Consider the following 11,322-nt stretch of genomic DNA (forward strand, 5'->3'; position numbering starts at 1 on the left):
GACCTTAAAGTTATTTAAGCATACCTCAGGGGTGTGAGCGTAATTTACCCTTATTATTATTCGGGTATTTTGGGTAAATTACAATCACCCCCTGAGGTATGGTCAAATTACAAAAAAAACCCCTCATGTTTGGGTAATTACAACCACCCGTCAACTATAAATCTTTTTACACGTTCACCCTTGTGGTTTCAAATTTAGTGGAATATTCGAGATTATATGGAATATTATCACTTTTGTACCCGTTTTAAACCATTCAAATTCTACATTTTGAAGCAAGATGATCGTAATATGTGTTTTTAAGCTTGTATATATCACATTGTGGTGCATCATAAACTGTATTTTTACACAAAACCAGTACAAACCAGAGCTCATTCCACGACATCTAGATGATTATGTTTAATTTGGCATCATAAGGGTGGAGATGTAAGAAAAAATCATAGTTGAAGGGGTAGATGTAGTTATCCAAACAAGAACTATGAGTTCGCCACGATTAGTTACTTGCACTTCTCGCGAGAAACTTAGGGGAGTAGGTTGGTTCGATTTTTTCACCACATCTAAGCATTTAGAGCATTAGTTCGCTTCAACTAGTTTCTTCGCACTTCTCACGACGAACTCGGGGGATAGGCTGGTTTGATTTTTTCACCGCGCCCAAACAGTTAGAACAATTAGTTCGCCACGATTAGTTACTTCGCACCACTTGCGATGACTTAGGGGGAGTAGGTGATTTGGGCTGATTTGCTCAAGCCCAAATCATGCCTCAAACGAGCCAGAGATGAGGTGCAAAAGACCATCTCTCTTTTTTTGGGCCCAAAAGTCCATTAGCCCACCAACCAGCCCTTTTTCTCTCTATTGGGCACACAATTCAACACAAAAGCACACGCCCTAAGAAGAAGAAGCATATAATGAGAGGAAATGTTGGATTGTCGGGGGAGGCCAATAAGGAGAGGCTTCATTCTCTCTCCAAAGCATCCACACACACAATAAAAAATACACACAAATATGAGAGAGAGCAAGAGAGAGAAAGAGAAAATGCGTGCAAGTGTAAGGGCAAAGAGAACACGTGTAAGGGGGGAGAGAACTTACGTAAAATATTAAAATAACCCTAATTTTAATTTGTGCAGTGTAGTTCTCTCTTTTTTTTAATGCAAGAGGAATTTACACATTAATTGTTTTTATCATTCAAAATTTCAAGGTACAAGTCGGGACGAAATTGTTGTTGTGTATTAAGGGTTCAATTCGGAACGAAATTTTTGAATTCCATCGATTGGGATTTGAATGTTTTCGACTTTGAAACAAATTTTCTTGATTTTAAAGCCGGCCGTTCTGATTAGTGAACAATCGGTTTCGAACTTTAAACTAACATTTTCGAACTGTGAACCACCAATTTCGAATCGAACACTAAATTTCTAACTTAAATAGTTTAGACCATGCATTACTTGCTATAACTTTCAAGTCATAGTTTGAAACATATATTAAAAAAAACACGTGAAAATTAATGAGAAAAAAAGAGTAATCAACTATAAAAAAATCAAAATTTTAAAAAGGGATCCAACTTCTCACACCAGTCAATTCAAATGATTATTTCGGCTTCGAGGCCATGTTTACAAAAAAAAACAAGATGAAGATAAATATAAATAAATTTGTTCATACTGAAAATCTATATATGATTGGATGTATTCATTTGATTTTCTCAGCAATCAGTGTGATAAAGCATCACTTAACTGCAATTTTATTAAGTATTGCATTGTTAAAGGTGTTAATTGTGATACTTATAGTTGGCAACATCCTCGTTTACGGTTGGGATCTCTTGTTCACGGTTTAAAACACTACTAAAAATTATAAATTGTTGGTTCATATTACGTAACCGCTTGTTAATTGTGATACTTATAGTTGGCAACTTCCTCATTTACGGTTGGAATCACCTGTTCGCGGTTTGAATCACTACTCAAAATTATAAATTGTTGGTTCATATTACGTAACCACTTGTACAGAAAACATAGATGTAATAAACTAAAACTGGTCTGCATTGAAAATGGTTTCAGGCCCACTCTGAACCACAAGTTGGAGAATAATGTAAATAAGAATTGGAAGTCGCAAGAAGAATTACAGAATTTGTAGTCAAATGTTAGGCCGAGTGACCACCAAATGTAGTCAAACGTTCTCCAACTTACTTGTCTCCGCCGTCGTCATCGCGGTCGGCGTCTTTAGGGGGTCTCCGTTCAAGCCGTGTCCATTCAGTTATCATTCGCCGTTTTCCTATTCTGCCTGTTCGAGATTGCGCGTCTGGCGAATGATTTTGGGTTTCTTCAGTTTTTTCTCCATCTTCCGATCGTGTGTTCTATCATCAGTCATCGTGAGTTGGGTTGGGGATTTACTATTTTTAGTACTTGCATTTTAGTTTTATGCACAGTGTGGAGCATTTTTTTATCTCCGTCAGTTTGTGTTTCAGGGGACGACGCCCTGTTGTGAGAGAATAATAATTTCCTTATCAATGGACGAGAACCGGTCGAATATTGATAATTAAAGCAGATCTGTTAGTTTATGAAGTTAGTTTAAATTTCTGTTTAAACTTCTTTAGTTTAGTTTAATTTTGATTCTTGAAAACTTGAATTTCGTTTCCCACATGATCAGTGATTAATCTTGTTGCATACTCATGTCTTGTTATATATTTAACTATCTTATCAGCACCATCTTGCATACTTACTAATATTGTCTTTATATAAAATCATTATTATTTTTATTTCTACAAGATCTTTTTTTTGTCTGACTACAAATACAAGCAAAATATGAACGAATATAATATATATATATATATATATATATATATATATATATATATATATATATATATATATATATATATATATATAACGGTTCTTCTATTCTTGATTTCGGAGCTGATCGTTCTGATTTGTGAGTAATCGCTTTCGAGCTTTCGACCAACATTTTTGAACTGTGAACCACCAATATTGTGTTGTAAACTAATTTTTTAACTCAAATAGTTTAGACCATGCATTATTTGCTATAACTTTCAAACTATAGTTTGAAATATATATATTAAAAAAATAAAAAGAAAAAAAAACATTTAAAAATTAATGAGAAAGAGAGAGTGATTAACTATTTATAACTGTAGAATTTTGAAAAAGGATCCAACCTTAAAACCAGCCAATTCAAATGACTATTTTGGTTTCAAAGCCATGTTTAAAAAAAAAACAATATGAAAACAAATGTAAATAAATTTGATAAGGAACGTCAAATTGGATTCGAATTGCAAAATAACTATTTAATTCGAAGAAGAGTTATTAATGGGCATTGCTGGAAATATCGAAAGAAATTATGAAAAAATAAGGGTTTCTACGAACTCAAATTGCATTTGAGTACCGAACGAACTCTATCTCAAGTAAAACGGCGCAAGGAACAAAACTCATCACCAAAGCTCATGAATCACGTCAAATTTGAGAAATCCAGCGTCGTTTAGACTCCTAAAAGTTCGTGTTTGCTATTTTAGGTAAGTTTTAGAAAATTAATATCAAATCATAGAAAAATCGTATTAGGATTCAGTAAATTGGGTTGTTCTCAAAATTACGAGATCTACTAGAATCAGGATCTAACTCGTTTTGCCGTTTTTGGTAATTTTTAGTATTTTCTTAGTTATACTTAGGGTTTTCAGTTTTTTAGTATAAATAGCTGCCTTAGGACTACTAAAAAGGTACCCCGAAATGGTTGTCGACGTCTACTAAAAAGGGTTAAGAGGAAAGGAAAGGCCGGCTTTGGCTTGGTCCTCATACCAAGTCAAAAGCTCGTCATCAAAATAGCCCGGAAGTTGGGTCGGCTCGGGGTGTACATACCGATTTTCCAGGCCCGAACTCCACTGACTCCAAGACCCAACTACTGTCCACTACTGTGTAAGGATGTTTGGAACTCGAAAGGGGTATGGGATTTTGTACTAATCTATTAGGATCTACCAAAGCGGCGTCTCCTATCTCGTCTACACCATCAAACACGGCGTCATCTAAAAGGAGATGCGAGGAATTTGAATCACCTAATAGTAATTCTAGAGAACTACCTAGGGGGGACGAATCGCTAGACATCATACAAGGGTTAAATTTGTTGAAAACAAAAAAGAATGAGAAATTCACCTGCAATAATGGCCTCCGGTGAAGCTAAGGGATAATCCGGAAATTAGGGGTGGTAAACGAGCCGAGCCGACTCGTGAGCTCGACGAGTCGGCTCGTAAAAAGCTCGAACTCGGACTCGAGGTTTTCTAGCTCGAGCTCGAGCTCGCGAGCTCGAGCTTTCTGACGAGCCGAGCTCGAGCCGGATTTTAGTTGTTCATCAGCTCGCGAGCCGGCTCGCGAGCCGGATTTATTATTATTTTTTTTATTTTTTTTTATTTTTTTTTTTATTTTTTTTATTTTTTTTATATGTTATTTTTATTTAAATAATGTATAATAATATAAAATATTATAGAAATAAATACAAATATTAAAAAAATATATAATCACAATTTAGTTTTTATTTTTTATTTTTTTCAAATAAATTTTAATAATAAAAAAATGTTTAAAAAATATTTAAAAAAAAAAAAAAAAAAAAAAAAAAGAAATTGGCTCGAGCTCGAACTGATTTGGGACGTAAAGGATGGGTGGCAGGCTTGAACTGATTGAGGAACAGTGAAAAGAACCAATAAGAACTCGCCACGTGGCCGAATAGACATGATGACGGCTTTTCTATCTTGGAAATGTAAACAAGCCCAAAAAGGCCCATATTGTAGTAGTATATATACTAGGTCATGTATAGAGAAGAGAAAATTCAATAAATTGGACCACCCACATATATTATCTTAGGCACATTATCTTCATATGTTATTTAATAATCTTTCTCATCAACATTACTCTGTGATCTCATAAGCACTCAAGGTTTGAATATTCAAATTAATGATAAGATCTAATAATCTATTGAACATAACAAAAAGCTATAAAACCTATATTATTGAATGTGGCTAATTTAAGCCCCATCAAGTACCTACACATAATTATTAAAATAGATCCCAAATGAAGTAGGCAAAAATAGCCATCTTGTCAAAATAAATAAATAAATAATTAGGAATTTTTCAAATCTAAATCGAGTTGTCTTCTCATATGTCTCTTTATGGAACACCATAGCCAACTTCAACCGATGTAACAAGTTCTAAAGGTTACGTTAATTAGAAAATATTTAGTAAATCAAGTTACATACATATATGAGTTTGCTAGGTATTCAATTCGGACAAGATGATGTTTGTTTATATTTTGAGTATTAAAAAATGTTTATTAGGGAAAATAAATAAATAAATTAAAGTAGTTTCTAAATTTATTTTAATGGAGATCGATTAAGAATTCTCGATTCTCGATTCTGAAAATGAATCCAAAGCCTTTCCAAAGACAGTGTCACGTTGTTTTGCCCGATTATGAAAGTATCCACACTTTTCAATTTCTCTTTCGTAAATGATTTGACCGACATATATAAAATACTTTCAGTACAATGTATACAAGCATCATTTTATTTTTCAAATTCTTATTCTAAAATACATTTTATCGAGACACGCATGGACGTCGATTAACTAATAAAAATAGTATATTCTCAATATCTAACCATTTTAGTTTCAAAATGCCATTGCCAACCCTATAATAAAAAAAAAATATATATATATATATATATATATATATATATATATATATATATATATATATATATATATATATATATATATATATATATATATATATATATATATATATATATATATATATATATATATATATAATAAATTGAAAGATACTAGTATTTAATAAAAGTCAATTTGAAACATATATAATAAAAAGATACTATATATTGTTGTGAACTTCTGATTCCTCAATATATCTAATTCTAATTTAATCAATAAATGGGGAAACTACAGATAAATCCCTAATCCAAAACTCAACACACAGATCAGTCCCTAGGTAGTTTCCCCAAGCAATTCAGTCCCTATTCACGCGTCTGACATGCAGTTCAGTCCCTAATGTGAATTTTATATATTTTATTATATTCTCTCTCTTCTTTTTCACTCTCACCCTTTTCTCTCTCTTCTTTTTCTCTCTCTTCATCTTCTCTTTCTTTCTTCTCTTTCTTCTCTGTTTCTACTGCTCTCTTTCTTCTCTATTTTTTCTCTCTTTCTCTCCTCTGATTTCCTCTTTTTCCGACGAAAAAATCACTGTAAAACCCACCCACCCCACAATGGTTTCGAATCCCGGAAGGTTATTTTACTGTTGCCCACACCATGGCTACTCCCATTGGTGTGAACCATTTGAAGTTGGGCAAACTTTTTCCAACTCAAATCGTGAAGAAAATGAAGCTACAAGTGCGTCGATGAACCAAGTCCATCAAGAAAGTGAAGTGAAGAATTGCAATTCTGAAGGTGGAGTAGTTCATAGTTTGATAGTGTTGAATCTAGTAATATTTGCAGTCTACATGCTATGTAAAACCTATGTACTGTTGTTTAATTAGTGAACATAAGAGTACAATGTATAAGCTGGTAAAGTTCGGGTTATTCGTGAATATAGTACGCTTTGTCCACCAAATAAGTACAATGTATAAGCTGGTAAAGTTCGGGTTATTCGTGAATATAGTACGCTTTGTTCACCAAATAAGTACAATGTATAAGCTGGTAAAGTTTGGGTTATTCGTGAATATAGTACGCTTTGTTCATCAACTAAGTACAATGAATACACATGTGAAGTACAAGTGATTCGTGACTATAGTACGATTTGTTCACTGATAAAGTATATGTTTGCCATTTATATAGTATTGTTACAGTCTATATATTATTGTCGGTCCAATGCATCCATATGATCGCATTTTAAGACACAACTCTTCATTTTAAGACTATTAAGAATGAATGGAGACAATGTGGGAGTTGATCAATATCGATTATGGTAACAATTGAAGAAAATATTAGTTTTACACTTGAGCATTGTAGACATGTATGAAATTCAACATATTTATGGGATCTTGTATTCCAAACGCAACAATAATTCTCACCTACCTTAAAATAACCATCTAAAACATAATTTATGCATCTCCAGTACTTATTGATCATTAAAGCGTCAATGAAATTGGTACAATGCAATTCATCAAAAAATATGGTACGCTTTGTTCATCAAGTAAGTACAATGAATACACTTGTGAAGTACAAGTGATTCGTGACTATAGTACGCTTTGTTCACTGATAAAGTATATGTTTGTCATTCATATAGTATTGTTACACTCTATTTATTATTGTCGGGCCAATGCATCCATATGATCGCATTTTAAGACACAACTCTTCAGTTTAAGACTATTAAGAATGAATGGAGACAATGTGGGAGTTGATCAATATCGATTATGGTAACAATTGAAGAAAATATTAGTTTTACACTTGAGCATTGTAGACTTGTATGAATATATTGTATAGTATATGAGTATCATGTATGAAATTCAACATATTTATGGGATCTTGTATTCCAAACGCAACAATAATTCTCACCTACCTTAAAATAACCATCTAAAACATAATTTATGCATCTCCAGTACTTATTGATCATTAAAGCGTCAATGAAATTGGTACAATTCAATTCATCAAAAAATATGGTACGCTTTGTTCATCAAGTAAGTACAATGAATACACTTGTGAAGTACAAGTGATTCGTGACTATAGTACGATTTGTTCACTGATAAAGTATATGTTTGTCATTCATATAGTATTGTTACACTCTATTTATTATTGTCGGGCCAATGCATCCATATGATCGCATTTTAAGACACAACTCTTCATGTTAAGACTATTAAGAATGAATGGAGACAATGTGGGAGTTGATCAATATCGATTATGGTAACAATTGAAGAAAATATTAGTTTTACACTTGAGCATTGTAGACTTGTATGAATATATTGTATAGTATATGAGTATCATGTATGAAATTCAACATATTTATGGGATCTTGTATTCCAAACGCAACAATAATTCTCACCTACCTTAAAATAACCATCTAAAACATAATTTATGCATCTCCCGTACTTATTGATCATTAAAGCGTCAATGAAATTGGTACAATTCAATTCATCAAAAAATATGGTACGCTTTGTTCATCAAGTAAGTACAATGAATACACTTGTGAAGTACAAGTGATTCGTGACTATAGTACGATTTGTTCACTGATAAAGTATATGTTTGCCATTCATATAGTATTGTTACAGTCTATATATTATTGTCGGTCCAATGCATCCATATGATCGCATTTTAAGACACAACTCTTCATTTTAAGACTATTAAGAATGAATGGAGACAATGTGGGAGTTGATCAATATCGATTATGGTAACAATTGAAGAAAATATTAGTTTTACACTTGAGCATTGTAGACTTGTATGAATATATTGTATAGTATATGAGTATCATGTATGAAATTCAACATATTTATGGGATCTTGTATTCCAAACGCAACAATAATTCTCACCTACCTTAAAATAACCATCGAAAACATAATTTATGCATCTCCCGTACTTATTGATCATTAAAGCGTCAATGAAATTGGTACAATTCAATTCATCAAAAAATATGGTACGCTTTGATCATTGACTGCAATCTTCTTTTACATCAATTCCTGCAATTACATACACATAAAACTACAATTATAACAAATACAACGTACTATAAAGTTCCACATGTCAATACCATCCAAAGTTACTAGTAATACCATTCAAAGGCACTAGTAATACTATTATGGCATATGACTTATACTACAGGACCATCAAACATTATACTTCTAGTACCATATGTCAATACCATCCAAAGTCACTAGTAATACCATTCAAAGGCACTAGTAATACTATTATGGCATATGACTTATACTACAGAAGCATCAAACATTATACTTCTAGTACCATATGTCAATACCATCTAAATGCTTTCGGGACAGTACTTCGAGTACCCTGTGTCAATACCATCTAAATGCATTATTAATACCATTACTGTCCATGACACATACTATAGAACCAGTACGAAAAATACAATAAGCCTCTTTCCCATATCCTATATGAAACCCTTGTTAAACCCTTTGGGGACATGCTAATGTCACCGAAGAATAATACCCATGAGGAAACTGTTACAAAATCATGAAATTCGACAACAAATAAATGATATTTGCAAACCCAAACAACAGAAAAACAGATATTGGAACCGATTTAATGATTAGGGAAAACACCGAATAAAGTCGAGGCATAATACCCATGAGAGGATATGTTCAAAATCATGCAATTCTACAACAAATAAACCTTTTTGCAAGCTTAAGCAACACCCAAATGGGTCTGTTTCCAAGAAAATGAAAGAAAATAAAAAATCAAACCTTGTTGTTTACCCTGCTTCACCATTGTCGAGAAATGGGTTTGTTTATTTTTATTTTTCCTTTCGTTGTATAATTTTTCTGCGTTTTGTTGATTCTTCGTGCTTCGTTGTTTCTTCCTTCTTTGAAATGTAACGGGCAAAGAGCGTGTAACACAAACGGCGCGTTGGAGGTTGGAAATAAGTTATGTAAAATTAGTATAAAGTAAAGGGTATTTTAGTATTTGCACATTTTATTAGGGACTGAACTGCATGTTAGGCGCGTGAGTAGGGACTGAATTGCTTGGGGAAACTACCTAGGGACTGATCTGTGTGTTGAGTTTTGGATTAGGGATTTATCTGTAGTTTCCCCAATATTTAAATTATAGGGTAAATTCCAACCACACTCCTGAGGTATGGTTAAATTATGAAAAAAAAAACCCTTATGTTGGATAATTACAACTACCCTCAATTATGAATCTTCTTACACGTCCACCCTTATGGTTTCAAATTCAACATAATCTTCTAGATTCCGTGGAATCTCTAGTTTGTACTCGTTTTGTGCAAAAATGCAGTTTCTGATGCACTGCAATCTAATATTTCGGTAACTTAATAGATTGAAATTGCAGTACTGAAAGCTGGGGTGGACAACGTCACGGTGACGTGGATGCTGGACCCGAGCGTGCCAGCTGGCACCGACTCTTCATACAAGACGATAAAGGTGAAGCTCTGCTACGCGCCGATCAGCCAAGTGGACCGCGGCTGGAGGAAGACAAAGGACGATCTATCAAAGGACAAAACCTGCTCCCACAAGATCGTCGCAAAACCCTACGTCGCCGGCGGCGCCGTCGCCACCGCCACCTGGACGGTTCAGAGGGACGTCCCAACCGCAAAGTACTTCGTGAGGGCATACGCGCACGACGCTGCTGACATGGAAGTGGCGTACGGACAGACAACGAGCGCCGACAAGAAGACGAACCTGTTCGACGTCGAGGCTGTCACGGGACGACACGTGTCGCTCGACATAGCTTCGATTTGCTTCTCTGCTTTCTCGGTTGTTTCTCTGTTCGGATTCTTCTTCTTGGAGAGGAGGAAGACCAAGATTGCTGAAGCTAAGTGATGATCGATGATCCAGGGTTTAATTTTCTCTCATTTTATTTTATTTTATTTTATTTTATTTTTATTTTTAATTTTGTGTGTACTTATAAGCAAAAGTGTTATTGTTCATGTGTGTTTGTTTACATCTTTAATTATGTTAATTTTGTTTAAATTTTGTACTCCGTGGTGATAGGAAATTTTGGCAACTGTATTTGATTTATTTATTCGTTCATTTGGCCACGTTTGTGAATGCGTAGGAATTAATTTCGGAAATTAAATCGGATCGAAAATTGTTTTTTTTTTTAATATAATTCTAATTTCAATAAAAAAAAATCAGAATTTCTGAAGTTGAAATGAAAAAAGTTGTTCCAAAATTCGAACTTTTCGAATCCGAATTGGCGGACCATTCCAACTTGCACCCATGTGTATTAATTTGCATATCATATTTTAATGAGCTCAATATCTATAAAATTAAGGCGTATATGAATTGAGCTGGAGTAACTTCATTTTTTTTTTCCCTTTTACATATGTTATCACATATTTTCTACGTGTATTTTCAGAAAAAAAAAAATGGAATTTTTCGGAATTAATTTCGAAAATTAAATCAGATCGGATACTAGATATTCTAATTTTTTCTATACAATCCAAATATATGATTGGATGTATTCATTTGATTTCCTCTGCAATCAGTGTGATAAAGCATCACTTATCTACAATTTTATTAAGTATTGCATTGTTAAAGGTGTTAATTGTGATACTTAGAGTTCGCAAAATCCTTGTTTACGGTTGGAATCACCGTTCCCGGTTTGAAACACATTTTTCTCTATGAATTCTAAGTATAAACGAATTT

The 11,322-nt window shown here is 33.5% G+C and overlaps 1 protein-coding gene across 1 annotated transcript; it reads left to right on the plus strand.

The window, feature by feature from the left end:
* Window positions 1-6,298: 6,298 nt before the first annotated feature.
* LOC105974967 (high-affinity nitrate transporter 3.1) lies at window positions 6,299-10,695 on the plus strand. Its single transcript, XM_088823308.1, has 2 exons — window positions 6,299-6,379; window positions 9,991-10,695. The coding sequence occupies exons 1-2, from the start codon at window positions 6,299-6,301 to the stop codon at window positions 10,492-10,494; spliced, it is 585 nt and encodes a 194-aa protein (XP_088679434.1). The 3' UTR covers window positions 10,495-10,695.
* The last annotated feature ends 627 nt before the right edge of the window (window positions 10,696-11,322 follow it).

The sequence above is a fragment of the Erythranthe guttata genome, chromosome 9 (assembly GCF_056151865.1).
Source record: "Erythranthe guttata isolate IM_541 chromosome 9, IM_541, whole genome shotgun sequence".
NCBI classification, from domain to species: Eukaryota; Viridiplantae; Streptophyta; class Magnoliopsida; order Lamiales; family Phrymaceae; genus Erythranthe; species Erythranthe guttata.